This window comes from Lepidochelys kempii, chromosome 25, assembly GCF_965140285.1.
Source record: "Lepidochelys kempii isolate rLepKem1 chromosome 25, rLepKem1.hap1, whole genome shotgun sequence".
Taxonomy (NCBI): domain Eukaryota; kingdom Metazoa; phylum Chordata; order Testudines; family Cheloniidae; genus Lepidochelys; species Lepidochelys kempii.
Genome location: NC_136404.1, coordinates 11,361,539 through 11,388,513, shown reverse-complemented (window position 1 = coordinate 11,388,513; position 26,975 = coordinate 11,361,539). Strand labels below are relative to the sequence as shown.

Genomic DNA, 26,975 nt, shown 5'->3' with positions numbered 1-26,975 from the left:
AGTGGGCCAGACTCCAGGGCAGATCAGAGCGCAGGGAACTGAACAGCAGCGTGGGGAGGTCTCAGGGCCAAACGCTGCTCCCCGGTACAGCAGGGTTTCCCCAGTGGGGTTACCTCTGATTTGCACTGGTATGAGCTGCAGGATCCCAGCCTCCAGCTAGGAAAGCGGCATCAGAAAAACAAGGGAACCTGTCACTCCATGGTTCACTCACTGCGCCCCCCCGCCCCATTATGTAGAGACCTTCCTCCCTGCCCCCCCGCCCATGCTGCCTTTTCTTCCGGTACTTACCCCCCCCCACACACACACTTTTCTCCTCCAACACCCCCTCAATGTCCCTGGTGTACTGCTCCCCCCGCCCAACAGAGAGACCCCCCCCGTGAGCCAGGCAGGCCAGGGAGTGTGAGTCACACGCCCCGCCCCAGCCCAGCCCCGCCCCGCCCCGCCCCGCCCCGACTGGCAAGCGCCGCGCAACACACGTGCGCGACCCCACGCCCGCTACTAGTCCGCAACATTCCAGTCCTCTGCGTTCCGCCCTTTCTGATTGGTCCGGGCGGAGGCCTCCCCTTGGCTGATTGGCTCCCGCTCCTTGCAGTGTAGCCACCAAGTCCCCGCCCCCCCTCCCCCGCCTTTTATATCAGCTGAGCCCTCGGGCCACGGAGACGCGATCGGATCCGAGGCGGAGTCTTGGCGTGAGTGGGGTCCCCGCGGGTCCTGGAGCTGGGGGGCCGCCGCTGGGCCGTGCTGGGGGCTTGGCAGCAGACTTGCAGGGGCGGCTCCCGCTGGGGCGGGGCGGATCTGGCCGCGCTGCCCCTAAACCAGGGCTGAGGGCGAGCTGGGGCTTCCCCCTGGGGTCTGAGCTAGATGATGTGGGGGGATCTTTCCCCCCCCCCGGTCCAGCAGTGGGGCGGCTTTCCGTAGGGGGCCTGGCTCTGGCTAGCTGGAGTGAGGAGCGCTCCGTGTCCGGGAGGGCGTGTGCAGAGACCGCCCGCATGGCTTGGCGCTGCCCTTCGGGGAACAGCTTCTCTTTCGCGGGGGGGGGGGAGGCAATCCCTGTGAAATGGAGCTGGCAGCTGGCCTGTTTAAATGGGGGTCCGGGGCTGTTGCACCCGTGTGTTGCTGGGCTCTGAGAAGCCCCCGTCTCAAACCAAGGGACTTGTGGACTTCAAGCCCCGTTGCCCTGCAGAGTCGCCCAACGCTTCAGCGCCCTTCCGCGGGCATCGGCTAATGCCACCGCTGGGCTGTGGGCCTGGGGAGGAGGTTGCTGGGTGAAGGCTGGAGTGTCTGTCTGCTTTGTCTGCAAATGCTTCAATTCAGCTACGTTTTCCCCTTCCTTAACAAGAGGGGGCTAGAAACCAGGCCCCTTTTAGCAAGCGGCTTCCCCCTCCTAGGCCACTGACTCTTCAGGATCAAGAGTAACTTTCTTCTCCCCTCTGTGGAGTGGCTTCAGTGTAGGTGGGGAGATAAGGAACCCCTTTCACTTGGTTTCCTGGGGACGCGCGCATTGTTGCAAACTTGGCCAGGGAGTGAGCTGCTCCAAACCACCTCTCTGCTGAATCGTTTAAAAATAAATAAATAAGAAGCTGGTGGGGCTTTGCTGCCATCCCAACCCCTCTGCTGAAAAGGGCCTTTAACTTTTGGCTTAAACTGGCTGAGCCTGCTTGGAATTCTTAAAGAGACAGAACCAAAATCTAGTTACCTTTTTTAAGTAGCTGGGGGGGGGGGGGGGGGCTGTGCCTGCTTCTGAGGCACCCCCTCCCCTCCACACCCTGTCCAGTTTTATGGTGTTGCACTTTCCTACTCTTAAATGTTTCTGTCCCCCAGGTTGGAGGGCCCCACCCAGACAGAAGGGGAAACTGATAGACCCCAAGGGAGACTCTGGTGAAACTGACTAGACCTAAAGCACTGTCAAAGTCACAAAATAAACTGAAACTGGGAGCCAGCTTGTTTCCTCCAACAGTGCCATTCCGACTAGACCTAAGATTCTCAAACTGGGGGTCATGACCCCTTGGGGGGTCACAAGGTGATTCTGTGGGGGGGGGCTGTGAGCGGTCAGCCTCCACCAATTGAGAAGGGGGGGGGTCACACTCGTAAGTTTCTACTGGTGATCCCTGTCCCACTGCTAAAGTTTGAGAACCACTGGATTAGACTCTCAAAAGAGCTGATGGGTTCTAGAAACTTCCAGATACAGTAACATTCAAATGTAACAATAGGTGAATGGATGGGTGAATGAATCTTTTACATGAACAGAGTCCCTTTAACAAGTCTGAGTATCCATGGTATTGTGCCCTGTGCCAGATAGTAGTGGGTCACTGAGACAGTAAGTAGCCATGTGACTTGTAGGAAGAGGAAAGTATGAAGCCAATATGATCAGCTTGGAGGAAAAGGGTTGGACTTCTGAAGCCAGCAACAGCTAGGGGCATTTCAGAAACCGCTCTGAGTTCTAGTCCCTAGGGGGGCAGAGCACATCCGAGTGGGGCAGGTTTGGTTGAGACCACCAATAAATCAAAGCACCGCCTCTTCCTGTTCATGGATGGGGTTGGAAACCTCAAACCGATGTCCGTGCTATGCAGGACTAAATGATAGGGAGAAATGGAGGCCATAATGCTCTGTCCTAAACTGAATTTAATGCGGGGGGGGGGGGGGGCAGGTTGAAGCCTTGTCACAACCTAACCACTTCCGAGGGGTGGGGAAGGCTTGTAATGCAAGCACAATGGATTGTGATGTTTCATTGCTGAGCAGCTGTCATGAGCTGCTAACAAAAATGGCTGAGACCTTGGTTGAATGGTGTGAAGGTGCCTCATGCCGGGAAGGGGGATTTGCTTAGGCTCAGGAAGTATCTTAGGGCCACCAGAGGAGTAAGGACAAATCCTGCTTCCATTTATATTTTTCAGGTAGTCTTTATTTAAGATGTAACCTGGTGTTAGCTCAGCTGTGGCTCAAATGCAGTCACTTGCCTGCTTAAACAAGCAGACTCCTGAGTGGCTCCATAAGGAGAGCAGTGTTGAAGAAGAACAACCTTCTCCAGGCAACAGGGCTGCTTGCTTCGGGTCTCGGATGGGAGCCCATCACAGAAGTATCTGAGGGCCTTCTAGAGAAGGGCTGCAGATGCACCATGAGCAACTTGGTTTCATTAGTTTTGGTGCAAACTAATGAAACCAAAGCCAGAACTTGAAATATCAAAAGGGGGAATAACTCTTCCCAGCTCATGGATCTCCCCCCTCCATAGTTCTGGTGTTCAAATCAGGAACTGTTGCCCCATCAGTGAGGTAGCAATGGAGTACATCTCCTCCAAATGAGCTATAGAATCATAGAAGATCAGAGTTGGAAGGGACCTCAGGAGGTCATCTTGTCCAATCCCCTGCTCAAAGCAGGACCAATCCCCAACTAAATCATCCCAGCCAGGGCTTTGTCAAGCCTGACCTTAAAAACCTCTAAGGATGGAGATTCCACCACCTCCCTAGGGAACCCATTCCAGTGCTTCACCACCCTCCTCGTGAAATAGTTTTTCCTAATATCCAACCTAGACCTCCCCCACTGCAACTTGAGACCATTACTTCTTGTTCTGGCAGCTGCCAACACTGAGAACAGCTGAGCTCTATCCTCTTTGGAACCCCCTTCAGGTAGCTGAAGGCTGCTATCAAATCCCCCCTCGCTCTTCTCTTCTGCAGACTAAACAAGCCCAGTTCCCTCAGCCTCTCCTCCTAAGTTGTATGTGGTTCTCCTGTCAGGGCTTGTTGCTCCTGTAGATGTTTTTATCAAGCTTGTCACATGGGTCACTTGACATGCTGCTCCCAAGCCATGTTTATTCTAACCTTGCTGATGATCCTATTAGGATCTGGGAAGTGGGCGGGCGAAGCCCATCCACTGCTAAAGGATCCCCCCCAGCCAAAGAGGGGGATCCACAGGACCTGGACACCAAATAAATCTGGGGGACAACTAATGAAATAACAGGGACAGGAGCGTGGTCAAAGAGTCCAACAAAGTGAACCGGATGGGGACACCGAGCAGAGAACCCTGGACAGCGCCCACTGCTCCTCGAAGGTGTCAAGGGAGTCAGTGGACGCCGCTCAGAGGAACTCTGCCCAGATACATGAATGGACGGAGGATCGGAAATAGGCCCCACAGTTACAGGAAACTCCATCGGCCAACCTCCTCACTCTGGTTTTATAGATGGCCAAGAGGAGGTTGACCAGGAGGTCCTGTGACTTTGTGGGGCCACAGATAGGGAGTGCATAAAAGAAGGTGAGGGGGAAAAGTGCATCCGAGCCAGAACCAACTGCCCAGCTGTAGCTGGGTTTTAACTCTGATATTCAGCTGTGGAGATGGGTCTGACTAGGTAGCAGGTCTCCTGTTCCCTTAGTGCTGTAACGTGCAAATGAAACGCCTGCAAGTCCTCCCCTCCTTGTAGCAGCTTCTCAGGAAGCCTGGGCAACCAATGCAAATGTTGCTGTGCAACTGGCCGAGAGGACCGGCTAAAGCCACTGCATCGGGTGGGAGGGGGCAGTGCTGAGCCATGCTGCTGAGCATGGTCACTATTAAGTTATGCGCTGGGACTGCAGAAGACAAAGGTTCACAGAGGTGGTGGTTTGTTTGATGTAGCAGTTACAGTTCTATGTAGCAACAATGTTTTCATCCTCCAGTTGCCTTATCATGTCTTCTGAGGAAAATGCTGCAACCCACACTTCCCCTCAGAGCGAGGAGCCTGAGCAGCACCAGCGGGTAGGTACGCCCCGATGATCGCAGGGAGCAGCCCTTGGTACTCTTGGTATATCCCTGGCATGCTCAGCCCCACCTCTTGCTAACCAGGCTAGCAATGGTATTGGTCCCCTTCCTGGGGGAGGTGGGGGGAGGATCAAGACTGAATCCCCTGTATCCATGCAACAGGGTGGAGGAGTGCAGGGGAGAACCAGAACTGACTAATGAAGGCACCTGGCTGTCCCCTAGCCATCAAGCAACCTAGAGACCCTTGCTTGGGTGGCAAGATCAGATCTGATGCTACTGTACTTGCTAATATAATCTGGGTTAATTTGGAGTCAGCGTGGGGATGTGTCCTGCACCTAGTCTCTTCAGTCAAGACCTCTAAGCGAAACCTAATCTCAGCTGCTTTACTCCAGGCCTTTGCTCAGGAGACCTGTGATCTTCAGATGTCCTCAGCACCCACGGAAGTCAATGGGAGGTCCAGGAGCTTGGCAGTCTTGGAAAATCAGGCCATGCTCTAGGGCTGAAGATGTCACTGGTGCCTAGAGCATAGAAGTGCTTACAGGGCTACTCCCACTCATGGTGCTGCTAGGAGGTCTAGCCCCCCCTTAGTCCTAAGAACTTGGCATCAGGGAAGCCATGGTGCCAGCCCCTCCAACTGGCTGTTGCTACCTTTTTTCCTTTTGTCCTCTACTAGAATGTCGTGAGCAGGGTGGCCAACCTGCCCTTGGTCAGCTCCACCTATGACATGGTTTCCACGGCCTACACCTCCACCAAAGAGAATCACCCATACATCAAATCTGTCTGCGATGTGGCGGAGAAAGGCGTGAAGACCATCACCGCCGTGGCTGTTGGCGGCGCCCAGCCAATCCTGGCCAAACTGGAGCCACAGAGTGTGTGAGATGGCAGCATGGGGATGGGTCAGGCTGTGGGACCTGGGGAAGCTGGAGTAGCTAGTGAACTGCAGCTGGGTGGGAGACTCCTGCTGGTTCATGGGTCTGGTAGCTGAGGGAGTGTTGGGACGCCTAACTTTTCAGCTGAAACGTCACACCTGTTGTAGAAGGGGCTTATCCACCCTGAACTCCTCTCAGAAGGTCTATTGCAGTCCTGCCCAGCAGGTGAGGTGCCCAGCCTAGCTGTCTCTGTAGCAAGGAGGCCCCTTTACAAAGAAGCCTTAGATGGTCTGCCACAGAGTTCCAGACATCGTGTACAGCGTGACCCATGTGACAGCTATGCATCTTGACCCCAGAGATCTGAAGCACTTCATTACAAGTCACTAGGCTGTAGCTGCCTGTCTAACAGTGGAACACACGGATGGTGCTGCTGTTGAGTCAAATACCCTGGCATACAGCCAGTGCGCTTTGTCAAGGGTAACCTGAATTTAAAAACGACCTTGTTGCAGCCTCCTTTACTAATTACGAGGGTGTGGGGCAGAGGTGGCCCAGAACCGACTGGCCAGTGTGGCAACCAGAAACTAGCAAAGCTTTTCAGTGGTTCCTGAAGTCAAGCTGAGCTGGCCAGGTGCAGGGTTTCTTATCGAATGACCTTGCAAAGATCCAAGGCTCTGGAAGGAGTAAAAGCATCCCAAAGTCAGAGCGCACACCCTCCCCCTGCACCATGTTCATAGTATTAAAATCTCTGACCTTGAGTAGCTCTGGCAGCCTGCACATGTGGCCTTTAGCCCAGATCTTGCAAAGAGAGCTGGTATTGATGCTAGCTCTGAGCAATCTTGGGGTGGTGGGGGAGGGAATTGGTTTCACCTTGGAAGATCAGGCCAAGGAAGGCTTTGTTCCCCCAGGGGAGGGAGTTGCTGGAGCCCCTTAGAGGAGATAGAACAGGACCCTGGGAGTCACTCCTAGGTTTGTTCGTTCCGAGCTTGGCCTGACATGCTGTGTATCAGAGCATGTCGTTCAACTCTTGCTTAACTCCCTGGGGCATTGTTTGGCTAGCTGGGGGAAGGCTTGACTTCCTTCAGTGGAAGCCTAAGTAACTGAAAGGGGGCCGTTGATAACCCACACTCACTTGCTGGGGGTGGGGGTGTCCCTCTTCCTCTTCTAGCTACAGAGGAGAGGGCTGGACTTACTGGCTATCGCTTAAATGCTGCTCTGGCAGAGTTACTGTGAAACATTCCCCCTGGCTGGGATTCTGCTTTCAAACTGTATCCAATGTAACTAATCCAGTGTGCCGGGACTCCAGCCAACTCAAGAGACTGAGCTGTACTGAGCAGCCTTTAGCAAACTAACTCCTCAGTTAAATACACAAAGATATTAAGACTGGGACTCTTCAGCTTGGAAAAGAAAAGACTACAGGGGGGGATATGATAGAGGTCTATACAATCATGATTGGTGTGGAAAAAGTACATAAGTGTTGTTTACTCCATCTCATAATACAAGAACTAGGGGTTACCAAATGACATTAATAGGCAGCATGTTTAAAACAAACAAAAGGAACTGTTTTTTCACAAATGCAGTCAACCTGTGGAACTCCTTGCCAGGGGATGTTGTGAAGGCCAAGACTATAACAGGGTTCAAAAAAGAACTAGATAAGTTCATGGAGGATAGGTCCATCAGTGGCTATTGGCTAGGGATGGTGTCCCTAGCTGGGAATGGGCAACAAGGGATGGATCACTTGATTCCCTGCTCTGTTCCTTCCTTCAGGGGCACCTGGCATTGGCTACTGTCAGAAGACCGGATACTGGGCTAGATGGCCCTTTGGTCTGACCCAGTATGGCCATTCTTATGTTCCAAGGCAGCAATTGTTACTTGGTGATACCATACCAGAGACAGGGGCTCATGGTGCTGATCAGGTCAGCCATAGGCTGTCCCTCATGTACCAGCTACAACAGCAGCTGCTAATTATCCATGCAGCACACCAGTGTCCAATCCCTACCAGCTTGCTGCTGCTAAGCTCAGCAAAGGGGCTCCATCCCTGCTCTCTTCCAGTAGTAGCTCTTAGGAGCTGCTGCAGACATCCTGACCTCAATAGGTCAGCTGTGGCTGAGGCCATCTCGGTGTGAAGATGGTGGTGTCCCTAGTCCCACATACTGAATTCTTCTTGGGGAGAGGACAAAGGAATACTGGTGAGCAAGGGCCATGACAGCGGTATTGGCTTCCTACCAGAGGCTGATTGCATCTCTTGGCTTTTGGGGTAACTGTCAGGCTTTGGGCCTCCTGAGAAATGGAGGGTCCTAATACACTCCTAATGGCTGCCTCAAGAGTGCAGCTGGCAAGATGTCCCCCCTCTACAGAGCTACAGCTGACCCAGCTCTGATCTCGGGGCCTGTTCCGAGTGGCCATGCTCTAGAACTCTTCCCAAACTTGGACTCGCCAGGGCTTTCCTTGGCAGCCCTGCGGCCTCCCCTCCTCAAACATGGCACTGCTCGGTGGTGCCCCTTGAAACCTGACTCCTTCAGCAACCTACTCTGCTGCCCCAGGTAGCTGAGGGGATAAGGTAACCAAACTCTCTCTGTCTAGTTGCGACAGTGAATGAGTACGCATGCAAGGGGCTGGATAAACTGGAGGAGAAGCTGCCAATTCTTCAACAGCCAACTGAAAAGGTGAGCACCTCTGCTTGGAGAACTAGGGATGTGAAATAAGGGGTCTTCACTCCCTGGACAGACCAGTCCAGAGCTATGGCAGCTGGGGGATAAGGGGTGGGGGCCAGCCAGGAAAAGGCTTGACTTTTCCTCCCTGGCTCTAGGAGCTTCTTTGGGCAGGCCAGCTGGCTGGGCAGTGAGCTAGCTAATAACCAGCAAAACTCATCCCAGGTGGAGATGAAAGCCTAGTGACTGATACCTCTAGGCTCCAGGCTCTTATCTGGGTGAATGGTGCGTGTTTATTTGGAGAAGGCAAAGTAGTCCTAAGATTAACCAGTGCTGCCTTGCCTCTGCTGGCTTAATACTAACCTTTGCCACTGAACACTTCACTCAATCCTAGGTTGTGGCTGACACCAAGGAGCTGGTGTCTTCTACCGTGACTGGTGCTAGAGATGCCATCTCCAGCACTGTCAGTGGAGCAAAGGGTGCAGTGACAGGGGTGGTGGACATGGCCAAAGGAGCTGTCCAGGATAGCATGGAGATGACCAGATCAGTGGTGACCAGCAGCGTGAACACAGTCATGGGGTCCAGAGTGGGCCAGATGGTGGTGACCGGAGTGGATGCCATGTTGGGGAAATCAGAAGAGCTGGTGGATCATTACCTCCCCATGACGGATCAAGAACTAGGTCAGTCTATACTGAATAGAGCTGGCTGAAACCATTAGGCTGGAAGTTTTGACCTAAAACACAGTTTTGGTCAACCCAAAACTAGCTCTGAATGTAACTGGAGTAATTTTGGCCAGTCACAGAATGGCTGGAGGGTGTTTGTGGTGCTGCCCCCTGAGCCTGGTGATAGGGCCCTCGTTTGGTATGTGGGAATCCCAAGTTCAAATCCCCACTCAAACTTTCTTGAGTCACCAAAAAATTTCAGGTTTGGTTTGGCACAGACATGTCAATTGTTCAGAGCTGCCAGGAACCCAGCAAAAATCCATAACTTGCCCCCCTCTAATGATCAGAAACACAACCCCAGCTGACTCTGTACTCCGAGGATTACCACATGTATTCCTCCTCTAGGAGTAGGTGGCCTTAAGTCTTACGCTGGCTCTGGCTCTGCAGCAGAGAGATGCCAAGAAGGTGCCATAAGCTAAGGTGGCTGTTGGCCTTGTGCTGGTCTAGGTGGGGCCCATTTTGGCAGTCTCCCCTTCAACACCACCACTCTTCCTGTGACCTTGGGGGAGAGGGCTAGTAAAGGGGCCTGCCTCGACTTGATAGGAACAAGGCCATTATCCACACTGTAACCAAAGCTAAGGTCTGACTCTCTGCCCCTGGCATGGGATGATGGACATGTGCACAGTGGATTTAAAAAAAAATCAAATGATTTCTTTGATAAAAAGGTTTTTCCTCAAAAAGCAATCTAAAGATACATTATAGCTCATATCTCCTCATGGAATAGGGATTTATTAATTCTGTAGATGAGACAATATATTCATGTAATGTTTAAGACTCATTTTGTAAATGAGTTCCAATCTTATAGGGTTCTAAGAGCTTCCGTAGAGATTATTTAGGTTAATCTTTCTATCCCCCCAGTGGGGCTCAGCATCTCTAATGGTATCTTCTAGACTTAGTTTTGCAGTTCTCAAAACTGTGGATTTGTGTCTCCAGAGATAACATACTTGTTAACAGCAAAAATGTTTTTAAATGGAGGTGAGAAATAACAGACCTCAACCCTATTGTCCCTCTGCAAATTTGTATACAGTCAATCCCTTACCTCTCTAAAAGTGCAAAGATTCAAAAAGTTCAATGAATAGACTGTCTGGGTTGGGACTTAATAATTCTGATGCCTGGCTTAGAAGAAAATCCAGTTCCTTGCCACAGAGCTGGATGGGCTTTGAAGCATGAACCAGAGGAATGGAGAACACTTGTATCCAAGTCAGAAAACTGGAGACACATGCTGAGTAAGATGGGGTTGCTTCAAGTGGAATTGCACTGGAAGGCTGTGAAACACAGGCTTGCTCTTAATAGCAGCAGTCTAAACTCAGCTGAGAAGCAGGTCCAAGGGCAGTAGCAAATGCATGGTCCGATTGTTAAAGCTATTAAGTGTTGTGCCCATTGACACTAACTGTGCCCAACAGGAGCCAGAGCTGTGCCCAGCTTGGACCTGAGTGGCAGAACTGCTGTCAAGGAGCCATTTGGAGAGACCTTACTGTGTCACTCCAGGCTTGAGCGCACCTGTGCTCCCAGGGAAACAAAGGGAGCCTGGGGTTGGCAGGAGGTAGGGATTGTAAAGGATGCTGGGTCTGTGAAAAGAGCCCTTCTCATTCCACTGCGTTTAGGCCACAAGCTAGTGTGGCCGGTAGGTGACGTCTGTTCAGTGGGATAGAGCCCAGCTGCAGGCCTGGAAGCCTCTACTCCAGCACTCTCCTCACCATGCAGGAGGGAATCGGGCATAGCTGAATGCCCATCTTCAAGGTGACTTGCAAAGGGGGGGGGGGGAGAGAGAGTAGGTGTGTGCTACTTGTAAACCATCTGCAAGAGCAGCACCATCCGCTTCAACTCTGACCTTCTGTCACCCAGGCCAAGGGTGGCTTCTGTGTCCCAGCCACTAGATCTGAGCCTGCAACAACTCTTGGCCTCACAGACCTCTGGCTCTTGCAGCTTGGGCAGTAGAGGCTTGGCTTCTAGATCCGGGGGGTCCCAGGTCCTGTCCCTCTGCCCTGCAACTCACCTGGGGTGTCGCATGACCCAAAGAACTGAGTGTTGGGTCCTGTCTGCCTTTGCTGGAGGTCTTGGGTGTGGCCTGAACTTTCTTAGCCTCGAACTGGAAGCGTTGATTCTCACTGTTTGGGAAGAGAGCGGTTAACCTGCCATGCCCAAGGACTAGGGGATACCGTCGGTGAACACAGCTCACCCACACGCTGCTGGCGATGATCTCTGTCCTACCTAACAGGTGGAGACCAGAATGGTCCATGTGGAAACGGCCCCTCTTGGCTGCTTTCAGGTGTCGGTACCACAGAAGTTCTTGATCCCTGTGGCCAACAGATCAGTATTGGCCCAGAGCTTCCTGGTGACAGTGCAGAGCTGGACTGTCAGCTGCTCGGTAGCACTGAAGAGCTGAAAGGGAGAGCACTTGCAGTAGCTGCCCAGAGGGATGGGGGTGGGAGGGTGGCCTCCGACTCCTTTCTACCACTGACAGTCAAATCCACTGCAACACTGACCCAGGGTCAGTGACTGGGTCCCCTGCAAGTCCCATTTAACTGTCGGAGCTGGAGAGAATGCTGGCCCAAGTCCAGTCCATGACTGGAGGAGCAGCCCCCCTCGCTGCTGAAGGCAGAGCAGACCCTGGGCAGAAATCTCCTGCTCTGCTGATGGGACTTTGCCCAGCAGGCTGGTTTGACCCTTCTTCTGCTCTTGTTCTCTCCAGCTAAGCTGGCCACCTCTGTGGAAGGCTTCGAGATGGCGTCCGTGGAGCAGCAGAGGCAACAGCAGAGTTACTTTGTGCGCCTGGGGTCCCTGTCCACCAAGCTCCGCCACCGGGCCTACCAGCACTCCCTGGGCAAGCTGAGGAATGCTCAGCGGAGCACCCAAGAGGCTCTGTCCCAGCTCCACCAAACCATAGAACTGGTAGGCATGCAGAGGTCCCCACACCACCTCCCAGGCCGCTTTGTCCTGGAGCTTAAGGCAAATCCTAATGGGTTCGTACTTCTCGAGTCACAATCTGTGGCCTGTGCACAGGTGACCAAGGACTGTCCTTGGCTGGTGTAGGTCAGCACAGTGCCTCTGACTTCAGGAGAGCTAGTGACCTCTTCCAGCTGAGGATCTGGCCTGAGGACTCCTCCTTTGCTGCTGACCACAAATATATTGACTTTGGGTTCTCTGTTCCCTCTGTCCCTTGCCAGATTGAATGTGTCAAGCAGGGTGTGGACCAGAAGCTCCATGGTGGCCAGGAGAAACTGCACCAGATGTGGCTGGAGTGGAGCAGGAGGCGGTCTGAGGGGAAAGAGGACTCTGATGCTGCGCAGCCAGAGGTATCTTGCCATGGAGGGAGGCAGGGGGAGGAGTCCTGGGCTACTGCAAAGTGACCTGTTAGATGGGGTGAGCATCACATGCCCTGGGAAGCAGCTTCCCTTCATGGGTGTACTTGCTTCCCTAGCAGGTGGAATCTCAGACACTGGTCATGTTCCGTGGCATCACCCAACAGCTGCAAACCACCTGCCTGAACCTAATGTCCAATGTCCAAGGCCTCCCTGCCAGCATCCAGGACAAGGTGCAGGAGCTCCGTCACAATGTCGAAGAACTCCACGCCTCCTTCTCCGCTGCCCATTCCTTCCAAGACCTGTCCAGCACCATCCTGACCCAGAGCCAGGAGAGGGTGGCCAAGGCCCGGCAGTCTATGGATGAGCTGCTGGACTTTGTGGTGCAGAATGCTCCCCTGCCTTGGCTTGTGGGACCTTTTGCTCCCAACCTGGTAGAGCTACCAGCTATTCCAACTGCTGGAAAGGATGGGGAGGAGGCCCAGCAAGGTGAAGATGAGAAGGTGGACAGCACTGCTCAGCAAGCCTCTGTGCCAAAGGAGAACCCTTAGAAGGCTCCAGATACCTGCAGTTGGCTTCTTGTGAGGGGAAAACTTGTATGCAATTCACTTGTGTGGACACAGGAGAGCTTGCGTGTGTTGACGAGGGTGGGGGTGGGAATAATGTAAACTCCGTGGTCACCTGCATCTGGGGAAAGGGGCAGGGATGTTAATGTAGATAAGCTGGCCATGCCTGGAGCTCCCTGTTGGCCTCACTTCTGAGACTCTGCTCTCTTCCTTGCCAATCTTTTTGTGCCTTTTCTAGCCCCTCTGGGTGGCTCCTTACACAGGTAAACCCAAGCCCATGGCAGAAGCATCGCCTCAAAGCAAAACCAGGGTGTCTCAATGGGAACTCTATCTGGAGGCTGTAAAGTGCCCTTAACTAGGTGCTCGCTCAGAACAGAGTGGGGAGATTTTTCCCTTCTGTAAGTGCCACTAACAACTTGTATCTTGTAGAATTTTTTGTTTTCCCTCCCCCCACAATAAAATTTTATTAGCATTCATCTGATGCTCTGGTGTCTCTGTAAGCACCTTCACTCTTCTTCTCACCATCATTCACTAGAGAGGTGACCACCCACACTCCCTACAATTTGTGTTTAAAATCTCCTGCCTTTTCAGAGTCCAACCCATGACTCTTTAAATGACCAGGGTTGGTGATGCTGGACTTCTCCTATCCACCAGGAGAGGAGCCTAAGCCACTCCCAAGGCAATAGCTCTCCTCCCTCAAATCCTACTTGTAATTGTGCCTCCTAGTGGGAGCTTTGACTCTGCCCAGCATTCCTAGGGGCCATAGCCCAAGACCCCACTCTGCTAGGCTAGATGGTCCCCACCCAAAGAGCAGCAGGTCTCCTTGAGGAATCCCATTACAAGCCTCCGAACTACACCATAGCCACAAAGAGCAGTCCCGCCCTCCTGCCAGGACCTGACCTGCTCTAGCTGTTCTCTTACCTGCCTCCATAGCCTCAATCTTCCTCCCAAAGGCCAGAAACCTCACTTCCTGTTGAGCTTCCTGTTGAGGCCTCCTTAACACTGCCTCTGGCCCAGGTCTCCCCTGAATGCTGCATTCAGGACTTCTATAGCAAACACTGACGTTCAAGTAACTCTGCCCCTCTCTCTCCTCAGGCAGAGGTACCATGGCCACCTTCAGCCCCCCAGATTCCATCCTGGCTTTCAAGCCCTCTCCTAGGGCTTGCGCAAAGTCCCTTACTGCAGTCTCTGGCCAGTGCTCAACTTGAACTCGCCACGTGGAATTAGGTAGCACAAGCAAACAAAGGATCTGAATGCCTACTCTGTAAAACTGCCAGCAATGGCACCATGATCTTCAGGGCCTGTGGCTCTTCGTTTTTGGGGTCAAAAACTCAGTAGGGTTTTTAATTTCCTGTTTTGGGGGCAGCTTGGGTAGAAGTACGAGTTGCTGTCTTTACAGGGGGAAATGTCATTCGAAGGCTGTGTGGCATTATCTAGACTGGAGTCACCTGTTCACTCCCAGCTTTCTCCCCCTCTAGTTACTGTGTAATACTTATTTGTTGCTGTTTTGATACTCCAGCTTCTGTCATCTCTTGTGCTCTGGCTTTCTGCAGTAGCCCCCTAAGGCCAGTTGTGACCAGAGGTGAAGTCACAAGACATTCACAGCCCCAGTTCATGGTCAGATGCTGCAGTCGTCTCCTCTCCCATAGCCACAGTTCCTTGGCAGGGATCATCAGTGTGCGTATCTGGATCCTAGTAAAGTCAGCAGGCTCTGGCCTGCAGATACTGTAAGGAGTAAGTTGTCTTTCCCATCCTCCGACTCAGACTCCCTAAACTGTGTTCTCATGCTCTGGCAGGGAAACCCCCCCACACACGTTAACTTGACTTGCCCCCTCTCTGAGGGGCAGGAGCCTGAGTGGACTGGACTCGCACACACAGTCACAGGTTCTCTGCTTGTATTCATGCTTCTCTTCTATGTTGTGACTTTAGGGGAAACATTTTGCATGTCTGAGGCTCAGCTTCCCTAGTTTAATATGACAGGTTTCAGAGTAACAGCCGTGTTAGTCTGTATTCGCAAAAAGAAAAGGAGGACTTGTGGCACCTTAGAGACTAACCAATTTATTTGAGCATGAGCTTTCGTGAGCTACAGCTCACTTCATCGGATGCATGCCGTGGAAACTGCAGCAGACTTTATATATACACAGAGAATATGAACCAATACCTCCTCCCACCCCACTGTCCTGCTGGTAATAGCTTATCTAAAGTGATCATCAGGTTGGGCCATTTCCAGCACAAATCCAGGTTTTCTCACCCTCCACCCCCCACACACAAATTCACTCTCCTGCTGGTGATAGCCCATCCAAAGTGACAACTCTTTACACAATGTGCATGATAATCAAGTTGGGCCATTTCCTGCACAAATCCAGGTTCTCTCACCCTCTCCCAAAAACCACACACACAAACTCACTATCCTGCTGGTAATAGCTCATCCAAAGTGACCATTCTCCAAGTTTAAATCCAAGTTAAACCAGAACATCTGGGGGGGGGGGTAGGAAAAAACAAGAGGAAATAGGCTACCTTGCATAATGACTTAGCCACTCCCAGTCTCTATTTAAGCCTAAATTAATAGTATCCAATTTGCAAATGAATTCCAATTCAGCAGTTTCTCGCTGGAGTCTGGATTTGAAGTTTTTTTGTTTTAAGATAGTGACCTTCATGTCTGTGACGACTTCACTTGTGCCCTGAGCTCTGTGACCTGTGCTGAGCATCCCCCCCCCCCGCCTTGCTGGGGGCTGGCTTCTCCAAGCGAGGTGGTTTCAGTGCGCTCCACATTGTTTCCATGGCTCAAAGGCAGAGGGAGCCATATGCTAAGATTATTTTTAATTTTTTTTTTTTGCTTCTCTGTAGCAAGCGTTTCCTGCTTGGCCTTTTAAGCAGCTCTGTAGGGTTTTTTATTCTCACCACTACCCCTTGCCACACAGCTCAGCGTATGCGATACATGCAAACAACCCTTGAATGCAGGGGAAGCAGGCAGGTCTGTCTCACATTCTCAGAAAACAGGTCTAATGTCAGGGCACACCCCAGCCACCCAAGACTTTGCACATCTCTTTCCACCTTCCCGTTACCCCTCCCATGCTTCCGTCCCCAACTGATACCAGACGTAGGGTGTGTCCTACGGGCATTAGACTTGTACTCTGATACAAACCCTTATCTGTGACCCTCATCTGTCCATGTCAGCACAGCTGGGTGCCACCTTCTATACGTCTGGGACATTCGCTAGCTTTAAACCCCCCCCTCCCGAGAGGCTGGGTAAGGCTTTTGCATTAGAGGGGAGAGGGCGTGACAGGCTCTATCCCACCACTAGTTATGAGGCAGTGGAAGAGCTGTGATGGTGGGGTTCCTGGCAGCTATTTCCGGCTCTGGGTTCGAGTTAAGCTGACCCATGCTGGGTTAGTCACTGAAAGGCAGCATGCAGGGGCTAAGATGGGGGTTCATCACATTAGAGACCCAGGTTCTGGGCCTGCAGACACCTTGCTGTCCCGGAGCCATGCTGTACCCCCAGTTTTGGGACAGTCACTTAGAGGAACCCCCTTTAGTGTGCCAGACCCCTAAGGGGTATATGTGCGTCTCTCTCTTTCCCCCTCTATTTGGGCTCTAGCTATCCCTCAGTCTACTCCAGGTGAGAGCCCCCACTCCTTCCAGCAGCCAACGCTTAGCCTCACACCTGCCAGGCCTTTGGTCTTGAGCTGGGGGATGCTGCCCAGCTTCCCTATGGGGAAATCAGTCTCCCTCTGGGGACATCGGCTGCTAGGTGTCACAGTCCTGGTGATGGGATTTGCCGTTGTCTTTTGAGATGGGGGGGTCAGCCTCGGCCAATCCTTGTTTAATGACCCATACAAGCTCAGACAGCCAGGCGATGCTCATACCTACATCTCTTAGGGCTTGTCTGCGCTTACATTTTATAGCACTCTAACTTGCTGGCTCCAGGGTGTGAAAAATCACCCCCTCCCCAAGCGCACCAAGTCTGAGCGCTTTAAAGCGCTCAAGTGTAGACAGGCTCCCAGCCCTCGGAGCTAGTCCCCTCGTGGGGGTGGATTACCAGGAGTGCTGGGAGAGCTCTCTCCCAGCACTCGCACGCGACCACACTCGCACTTCAAAACGCTGCTGCGGGAGCATTCCCGTGACAGCACTTTGAAGTTTCCAGTGTAGCCATGCCCTTAGCCTGCCCAGAGCGTAAACTGTCCCTTTCTGCCCACTGGGTAACATTGCAGCATATAGGGGAAACTGAGGCACATATCGGCATCATAAAAATATTACAGAAAATTCCCACTTCATCACACTTGCATAAGCTAAAAAGGGCTGCTCAGCAGCTCTTCCCTGACTGTTTTCTAGGTTAGGTTCATGGTCTTTGTCACAGTTCAGGGCAATTGCACCTGTATTCTGCTTCCGTGGTCTAGCAAGGGCACCCACTTCTGGGCTCCCAGCTGTCACTGCTCTTGGGCAGAGACCCATGTGTGTCTCCCTCCCAACCAGGGTTTTTTTCCAGGCTGCACAGTTTCCCTTCCTCCACTATGAGTGCCCCAGCAAGCCAGACTGCCTGAGCAGGCCCGTTTCTGTGCTTTGCTTTCTCCTCCAAGGCTACGATGAGGGTGATCACCCCCGGACCAGAGTTACCCCCAGCCCTTGCTAAGCAAGCACATGTATTCTCATGGTGAAACATTCCAGAGAAAACCTATTAAACATCATAAAAGAACCTCCACACGTGTTCCCAAAGATCGCCCGGCCCCTCTAGCTTCTTCATCACATTAAAATTCAGTAGGCTCAGTTTGGCACACATTTTCTGTTCTGTCTGGAGATGTTAAGAAATGCTGTACAGACAAACCCTCTTGGTGATCTGTCTGATATTCCTGGAATTGGCAGGCAAGAAGTGGCCAAGCGACAGGGCCCAGAGTGTTGCACATTTCTTGCAAAATAGGGACAAAGAAAAAGGGAGACAAGCCAGCAGAAAACCTTGCTAAGAGGGGTGATTTAAAAATGGGATTGTTCTCTCTGTAATCGTACTCGCCTAGCACTTTTCATCAGTAGATCTCAAAGCGCTTGACAAAGGCGCTCAGTGTCATTATCCCTGTTTTACAGATAGGGAAACCGAGGCACAGAGCAGGGGAGGGACTTGCCTAAGGTCACCCAAGCAGCAGAGTTAGGATGAGAACTCAAGTCCCAGTCTGGTGCTGTAGCCACTGGGCCACACTGCCTCTGTACCACTTCATCAAAGCACCATGAACCACTGATAGTGCTCAGAAGGCATGTATGCTTGTGGTGATTTGGCTTTTTGCCATTTCCATGGGATTTTTTTGCAAACTAAAGGTTTTAAGCACCTGTAAAAACTGAGCTTGTTAACAGAGAATATTCTTCTACCACCCAGACAGCGACTGGTCAACCAACCCAAACACTGTGAGTTACGGCCTCTCTGATCCGGCGGGGACACGCTCGCTATTGAGCAGCGCACCTCAACAGTGGTCGCCCAATGCCGCACGCACCTGGGAGAATGGAGAGGAGCATCCAAGGGCTGTCAGAGCCCTTTCTTCTCCCCAGAGCTAGGGTGGGCCTTAGCACCATAATCAGAATAATGGGAAATAATAGCCCAGTTTACTTCTGCTTCAAACACAGTCCCCACCCAACCGGCGCTTGACGGCATGATCGGCTCGCTGCCTAAAGCAGGCTTCCAGTGACTCAGGATTGAAAGCAGCCACAGAAAGAGGAAGATCCTTTCAGGCCCTCAAAGCAATCCTATCTTCTGAACTAGGGGTCGTTTTAGCCAAGGGGCCAGGGAATTGTTCTGATCAGTCACAGAAACCACTAGAATCACTGTCGATTTGTCATCTGGGAGGAGTGTTCGGAGCTGCACGGGCATCACTTTAGTACTGGGGAACTAACCCTTCTTGAGCTTGCACAGCGTTTATCTCCACCCCGTGCTCGCTGGAGTTCCAAGCTTGGCAGTTCCGTCGCTGCTCCTGGCAAGGGTTGCAGGCTCAGTCAAGGGCTCCAGCTAGAGGCCAGCTAGATTCCTCTTTAGAGTTACAGCCCAGTGAAGGTGCTGCAGCCGGCATCATTTGTACAAGCGGCATCTCCACAACTGCGGCTCCCATTTCGATCGCCTGCCGTCATTTCCACTAGCTAGAATATCCACTTAGACCCGGATCATCCAAGGTACTTTGGCACCTAGCTCCCATTGATTTCAATACCGCGGAACCTATGAAGCTCTGGACTTCGCTGTCCTAAACTGCCTTATAGTGTTGCTGCGAGCTGTTAAACAGCTGCTGTGTTCCACCTCAGAGATGGCTGCATTCCATTAGTGGTGGAGGTGAATCTTTGTAAAGCAACTTAGGGTGAAAGGTGCTGTAGAAGAGCCAGAAGAGTTCCCAGAAGTCACCTACTACAGGACAGGCCTAACAAAGAAAATAACAGAACACCACTAGCCATCACCTTCAGCCCCCAACTAAAACCCCTCCAACGCATTATTAAGGATCTACAACCTATCCTAAAGGATGACCCAACACTCTCACAAATCTTGGGAGACAGGCCAGTCCTTGCCTACAGACAGCCACCCAACCTGAAGCAAATACTCACCAACAACCACATACCACACAACAGAACCACTAACCCAGGAACCTATCCTTGCAACAAAGCCCGTTGCCAACTGTGCCCACAAATCAATTCAGGGGACACCATCACAGGGCCTGATAACATCAGCCACACTATCAGAGGCTTGTTCACCTGCACATCCACCAATGTGATATATGCCATCATGTGCCAGCAATGCCCCTCTGCCATGTACATTGGTCAAACTGGGCAGTCTCTACGTAAAAGAATAAATGGACACAAATCAGATGTCAAGAATTATAACATTCATAAACCAGTCGGAGAACACTTCAATCTCTCTGGTCACGCAATCACAGACATGAAGGTCGCTATCTTAAAACAAAAAAACTTCAAATCCAGACTCCAGCGAGAAACTGCTGAATTGGAATTCATTTGCAAATTGGATACTATTAATTTAGGCTTAAATAGAGACTGGGAGTGGCTAAGTCATTATGCAAGGTAGCCTATTTCCCCTTATTTTTTCCTACCCCCCCCCCCCAGACGTTCTGGTTAAACTTGGATTTAAACTTGATAGTGGTCAGTTTGGATGAGCTATTGCCAGCAGGAGAGTGAGTTTGTGTGTGTGTGTGTGTGTCCCCGGGAAAAAAAGGGGGGGGGTGAGAAAGCCTGGATTTGTGCTGGACATGGCCCACCTTGATTACCATACACATTGTAGGGAGAGTGGTCACTTTGGATGAGCTATTACCAGCAGGATAGTGAGTTTGTGTGTGTGGTTTTTGGAGGGGGGTGAGGGGGTGAGAGAACCTGGATTTGTGCAGGAAATGGCCCACCTTGATTATCATGCACATTGTGAAGAGAGTTGTCACTTTAGATGGGCTATTACCAGCAGGAGAGTGAGTTTGTGGGGGGGGGGGGGTGGAGGGTGAGAAAACCTGGATTTGTGCTGGAAATGGCCCAACTTGATGATCACTTTAGATAAGCTATTACCAGAGGACAGTGGGGTGGGAGGAGGTATTGTTTCATGATCTCTGTGTGTATATAATGTCTGCTGCAGTTTCCACGGCATGCATCCGATGAAGTGAGCTGTAGCTCACGAAAGCTCATGCTCAAATAAATTGGTTAGTCTCTAAGGTGCCACAAGTCCTCCTTTTCTTTTTGCGAATACAGACTAACACGGCTGTTACTCTGAAACCTTTCACAGACTAGACTCCTTCCTACTCTGGGCCCTTTCCCCTTGAAAAAGTCCTTGTTAGTTCCAGCAGACATCTTAGGTGGTAAACAGGGGTATTCTCATGACTGGAACCCTCTTTGTTCTGCACCACCCCCTTTTATAGCTTTAGCACAAGGCGGGAATCTTTTCTCTGTGCTTGGCCCCCACCCCTCCTTCTAAATGGAAAAGTACAAGATTTAAGATGGATTTCAGTATCAGGTGACATGGTCACATGTCCCTGTGAGACCTCATTCTTCAGTACCCATGGGATACACAGGAAGGCCTGCAGGTAAATAAACCATTTACAACCAATTGTCCTAGTCAATGGGAGCCATCAAGATTCTAAACCACCATTAATGGCCTACACTTTGCATAATTACAATAGGACCTCCGAGTTATACTTCATATGCCTAGTTTCCGATACAAGACTGACACATTCATACAAATAGGATGACCACACTCTGTAGATTATAAGCTTTGTAATGATACCTTACAAGAGACCTTTTGCAGAAAGCATATTCCAGTTATATTATATTCACATTCATAAGCATATTTTTATAAAGCGTACGGAGTGCAACATCACAATGAGGATTCCACAACCTCCCTTGGAATCCTATTCCAGTGTAGGAAGAAAGTTTTTCCTAACATCTAACCTAAGTCTCCCTTGCTGCAGATTAAGCCCATTGCTTCTTGTCCTACCTTCACTGAACACAGACAACAACTGATCCCCATTCTCTTTATAACAGCCCTTAACATATGTGCAGACTGTTATCAGGTCCCCCTTCAGTCTTCTTGTCTCAAGACTAAACATGGCCAGTTTTTTTAACCTTTCCTCATGGGGCAGCTTTTCTGATTCTTCTCCTTTTGGTTGATCTCCTGTGGACTCACTCCAGTTTATCCACATCTTTGCAGATTTAGCCCTAGCTCCTTCAGGGCCAGGTGCAGTGGTTAAAGCCCCTGGCTACACTCCTAAAGGTTGTGGATTTGAGTTTGGCTTGATCTCCCCACCTCTAGTTCACCCAGCTGCAAAATGGGTGCCTGATCCATTGGGTTAGGGCAGGTGGGCAAAGGTGGTTGGATGTGACCTCTCTGGTGTCCCACTGGCTGCAAAACTGGCATTAGCCCAATGAACCATTGGCTCAGGGGAACTTTGATTTTCTGAGCCAAGTCCCCTGTGTGCAGCTTTGGAGATAAGCTAAACCTAATGCACTCCCCGAGGGCAGGGAAGGAGAGCAACAGGCAGCTAAATCAGGAAGTGGGGCACTGGGTCTTGCTGTGACTTGCCCTTTGGCACCTAATTTAGTACCTCCCTTCCCTGGGAGCTCAGCACATCTGTGTCCATAGGATCCAGTCTAGTCCCCACCAGCAGGGAAGTGACAGATTAGATTAACATTTAGCCGGTTTCCCACAAGAGAATGGGGATGCACCTTCAGTCCAGGCCTGACGTCACAGCTCAGGACAACAGGGGTCAAGGCTCAATGCAGCTTTCCAAACCCAGACCTGATGCTGCTGCCTAACCGGTGGAGTGGCAATTATAACAATAAGCCCGACCTCTGAGAACGCTTTTCCTCTGCAGATCGCCAACCAGGGAGGTCAGTATCATTATTCCCATTTTACAGATGGGGAAATTGAGGCACTGAGCAGGGAACTGACTTGCCCCAGGTGACCCAGCAGGCCTGCGGCACAGCCAGGAAGGTCTCCTAAGTTCCAGCCCAGTGCTCTCTCCACTAGGCCATAAGAGAGGAGATTCTTTACCGCCAGAGTTGCTGGAAGGATAGCTTTGTCTAAATAGCCGGCTGGCATCAGAGAACTGTCTCAGCTCAGCTCACTCTTTAAATGGATTCCGAGTCACTCCGCAGCCAGAGAGAACCCCTGGGCCCTGGGTTAATTCGGCCCTGCCCCCTCAAGCTTTGAACTCTTCACCAGCTCGCACTCCACCAGCACCCTGGGCCTGAGGCTCACAGCCCGATCTGCAGAGGGGCCAAGCACCCCAGCGTTATCATTAGCAGTCCAAGGTGCTCGGTCCCTCTGCAGATCGGGCCCTTCGAACGGCGGACGGGGAATGATGCAGTCACAAAACGCTCCCCGAACGGCTAATTCAGGGGCTTGACTGCAGGAACCAAGGAACTTCCATTGGCTTCAGTGGGAGCCACTCTGATCCCCGGCAGTTTTACTTTCGTGTCTGCTCTGATTCTGCCTCTGCTCCCCTTAAAGGGGGTGACACGGCAGGAGGCCGATACGTGGCCTGTCACCGTGACAGGCATTAACAGCAGCTCTGCCATGCCCGCAGCTGGCTCAGCCCAGCCCCAGGCCCACCCTCCCTGCATTCTGGAGGCGCACGCAGCAAGTGACCCCCTCAGCACAGAGCCCTCCCTGCCACATGGCAGCCGAGCCAGAGGATCCTTCCCTGTCAAGAGACCCCCCCACCCGAAGCTGCCAGGCTCTGGAGCCAAACCGGGGGCCCGCTCCCGGCTGCAGCCGGTGGATGTCGCATCTCGCTGCATGGCCGTCAGCAACGCCGGCACCCGTCAGCCCTCACGCTCTGAGCTCTGTGCTCACAAGCCTGCCTCTCCCGGGGCCGTGGGCTCACACATTTCTGAACCAGAAAGCGCCAGCCGGGGGGGGGTGGGGGGGCATGAAAGGGAGCAATGCAGCTGAGCCGCTGAGCGAGGAACTGGGGCGCTCACAGAGGTTGTGCTGATGTATTAATGGAACCTACGGTAGGGATCAGCCCACCCCCCACCCCCGGCTCACATGGCAGCCGTGGCCCATCGCAAACGCAGGGTCGCAGAGGGAGAGCTGGACCTGTGATGAACCCCCACTGCCCCCGGCCCCAGCCTCCAGGAGCAGAGCAGACAGTTTGTCAGCCTCATGGGCACCAGAGTGAAGCTGAGGAAGACCCAGACCCACATAATACCAGCAGCCCGCTTCCCTCCCTCCCCCCAGAGACCCCTGGCAGCACCATTCCCTCCTACACGCCCCCCCACCCCACAGGCTCTAGACACCTCCCCCTCCCCCCGCCAGATTCTCCTCCTCCTCCCACCCTACATCCTCCATCTCGCCCCCCCCAAGGCTGTTTCGACCAGCTCCCCTCGCCTGAATTTTGGTTCCCCCACAGCTCCCCTCCCCAAGGCCGCACACCCAGCAGACCTCCCCCATCTGCCCTCAGTGCCAGGCTGGCGGAGGGGCAGGGGGTTGCGGCTCCAGGCTGCAGCCAGCCCAGCAGGAGACAGAACAGCCCCTGCTGGCCTCAGGTGCCAGCCTAGTCACCCCCCGTCCCTGCCCACCAGCCTGGAGCAGCAGTTCTCACCCTGGGGCCCCTAGCCAGGACATGCCCCCTCCTAGTCAGCAACCTGGGAAGGTTTGGCCCCCTAGAAATCTAGGATTTCCCCTAGCTCAGGGATGCTGCTGGCCCAGGAACCAGCCAAGGAGTCAGAGGTGCCCCATTCAATAACCTTTTCCATACCAGGGACCGGCTTGCTGCCTTTCTAAACCATGTCAAGGCGATCTCCGGGACCAGCGCTGGCCCACGGATCGCTCACTGAGAAACACTGGCCTAGGGAGCCGTCAAAGCGCTAGGCTCTAGTGCAGAGGTGGGCAAACTACGGCCCGTGGGACCATCCTGCCCGATCCCTGAACTCCTGGCCCAGGAGGCGAGTCCCCAGCCCCTCTCCCGCTGTCCCCCTTCCCCTGCAGTCTCACCACTGGGTGGGCAGCAGCTGCAAGCTCCTGCCTCTCTAAGCGGCATGGCAAGGGGGTGCGCGCGGTGTTGGGGGCAATGGGTTGGGAGTTGGGGGGCAGTCAGGGAACAGGGGGCGGTTGGGGTGGGGGTCCCAGGGGGCAGTCAGGGGACAGGGAGCAGGGGAGGTTGGATGGGGCAGAGGTTCTGGGGTGGTCAGAGGTTGGAGAACAGGGGGGTTGGATAGGGCGTGGGAGTCCCGGGGGGCCTGTCAGGGGGCGGAGGTGTGGATAGGTCGGGGCAGTCAGGGGACAGGGAGCCAGGGGGATTGGATAGGGGATGGGGTCCCGGGGGGCGGTTAGGGGTGGGGTTCCCAGGAGGGGGCAGTCAGGGGACAAGGAGCAGAGCGGGTTGGATGAGTATGGGGTTCTGAGGGGGGGGCAGGAAGTGGGAGAGAGAGAATAGGGGGCAGGGTCCAGGCTGTTTGAGGGGCAAAGCCTTCCCTACCTGGCCCTCCATACAGTTTTGCACCCCGATGTGGCCCTTGGGCCAAAAAGTTTTCCCACCCCTGCTCTAGTGGTTAGAGCAAGGAACCCAGAGATTCAGGACTTCTCCCTTATTTTCCACCCTCTGCCACTGACTTACCCTCTGACCTCGAGGCAAGTCACACACCCTCTCTGCCTCAGTTTCCCCCCACGTAATATGATCATGGCAACTATCTCCCAGGAGGGTTAATTTGTATTTGTAAAGCACTGTGAGATGAAAGACACTAGACACACTGATGATTACTATAGAGACAAGGTGGGACCCACAAGGCTACCACAGCGCATACAATTGTTTCTAGAGCTATTTAGCAGCACTCAGGAGGCCTGTGGGGTGGGGAACAGGCCTCTGTATTGTTTACTCCTTCTATGATCATACCAGAGCTACCATAAATCCTAGATAGCCATCACCCTCTAAAATAGACCAGCCCCAGGAGCTATTATGACATGCTCACTTTCTACATCAAAGACCCAAGTCTGATCCTTCTTCATCCCCCCCACCCAGCGACCAAGGAGGGCGGGACTGAAGTCTCCAACCCTGGGCTTAAGTGGACTCACATGTGACCGAGGAGGATCCAGTTCCAATGCAATTTGCTAGAGATCCCTACCCACATGCCAGGCCAGCCCTTCCTCAATCAGGGTGGGTGGTGCTGGTTGCCTCCCTGAGCTACCCCTCCTGTGCTGGGTGGGGCTCAGCACTGGTATATAAAGGCTAGGCAGGGAGGAGGTATTATGCTGTATCTGCTCTGGAGTTGTGGAAGAGACAGGTAAGGGCTTGTAATGCTCTTAGTCTGTCTATGGGGGTGGCTTTCCAAGTTATAATTAAATATAATTTGAGTGTGTCAAACTCTAGGCTTGTTTGCTCCCTGATAAGAGCTTGGTAAATGGACTCTGACTGCTTTAGCTTTCTTCTTTTCTTATAGTGCCAGGCAAACTGCCTGGCAATTCAGTGATACTAAGGGACTAACCTGCTGTCTGGAAACTCACAGACTAGCCTGTAACTGGCTGGCCTGTGCAGCTGACTTGTATTGATCTGCCTAGCACAGAAAAGATTTATTGTAAGTGCTGGGTTTCCCCCCTCCCCTTTCCTTATAGTGTAAAGGTTGATTCTCAACACTAACTGTTTAAGCCTACAGGTGAGACTTCACACTTTAAACACCTTCACCCTGTAACAAGTGTGTCCTGCCAGGAGGGTTCAAAGCAAACTACTCCAAGTAACAGAAACTGCCTCTTAATAGTGTGACCTCACGACTCACTCAGTAGTTAATATGGGTTTTTTATGTGTTCTAGCTCTGGGGTCTCAACTTTGACAACTTCAGTTTTTAACCCTCCTGAGTCCCAGCCAGAGGAGGGAAAACTTGACTCTAGACTCCCCTGCGGTTCCTATTCATTTGCCTGCTGTGTTTGGAGCCAATTGTGTCTCATGATCCCCGAGTCTGACTCATGGCTTGTTTAAATATTGGAGGCTGGTAATGCTACTACAATGACTGGCCTTGTGGCTTCCTTCCTCAGTGGCTGCATTGAGTCCCTTCATGGCTCTGTCTCCAGCTTAGCTCTGAAGATGGGAGTGGGGAAGGTGCTTAGCTCTTCTAATCAGAGCTAGGCTTCCTTGCTCAGCTGTTGTGAACACTGCTCTAACACAATCAAATGGCTGTGAGGTGTGGGGGGGGCTGGCTTCTCCCCCACCTTATGGGGGATGGAGGGTTATGGTGTGAGAAGTAATCTAACAATCCACCACTGACTACCCCGGCGCTGGTCTGAGCAGTGACCCTGACTCCAGTTAGCAGCTGGCAACCGAAAATGAAAACGATGACACAATCCTAGCCAAGCAGGAGGTATCAAAAAAGCAATGAGCTTCTCTGGGGCGAAGGCCACTGTTATTTATAGCAGCAGGGGCCTTGGTGGCAGCTTGTTTTGCAATCCAGACTGGAAGGTCTGGGGAGTGTAAGTGCAATCACATCCTCCAGCCCAGGGGATCTGCAGGGATGTTACTCAATGCATTGTGCTGTTGAACCTCCCAGGGTCCAACACAATGGAATGACCCCCAGAGGAGGCTGCAACTAGGCTCTTGCTGTTGGCCTCTGAGCCTTCTTTATGGCCCTAGCATTTACTCAAGCCTTATCTTCAGTGCTGGCGGCTTAACTAGTGAGTTTCTATATCCCTTCTAATCAGTTT

At 52.4% G+C, this 26,975-nt stretch overlaps 1 protein-coding gene across 2 annotated transcripts; it reads left to right on the top strand.

The window, feature by feature from the left end:
• The first annotated feature begins 617 nt into the window (after nucleotides 1-617).
• On the top strand, nucleotides 618-13,305 carry LOC140903078 (perilipin-3). Of its 2 annotated transcripts, XM_073323796.1 has the most exons (8): nucleotides 618-689; nucleotides 4,641-4,719; nucleotides 5,396-5,591; nucleotides 8,172-8,254; nucleotides 8,634-8,919; nucleotides 11,654-11,853; nucleotides 12,129-12,257; nucleotides 12,383-13,305. In XM_073323796.1, the coding sequence occupies exons 2-8, from the start codon at nucleotides 4,651-4,653 to the stop codon at nucleotides 12,812-12,814; spliced, it is 1,395 nt and encodes a 464-aa protein (XP_073179897.1). In that variant the 5' UTR covers nucleotides 618-689; nucleotides 4,641-4,650; the 3' UTR covers nucleotides 12,815-13,305. The 2 variants fall into 2 exon arrangements, with proteins under 2 accessions (XP_073179897.1, XP_073179896.1); XM_073323795.2 differs by lacking the exon at nucleotides 618-689 and having other exon boundaries at nucleotides 2,657-4,719.
• The last annotated feature ends 13,670 nt before the right edge of the window (nucleotides 13,306-26,975 follow it).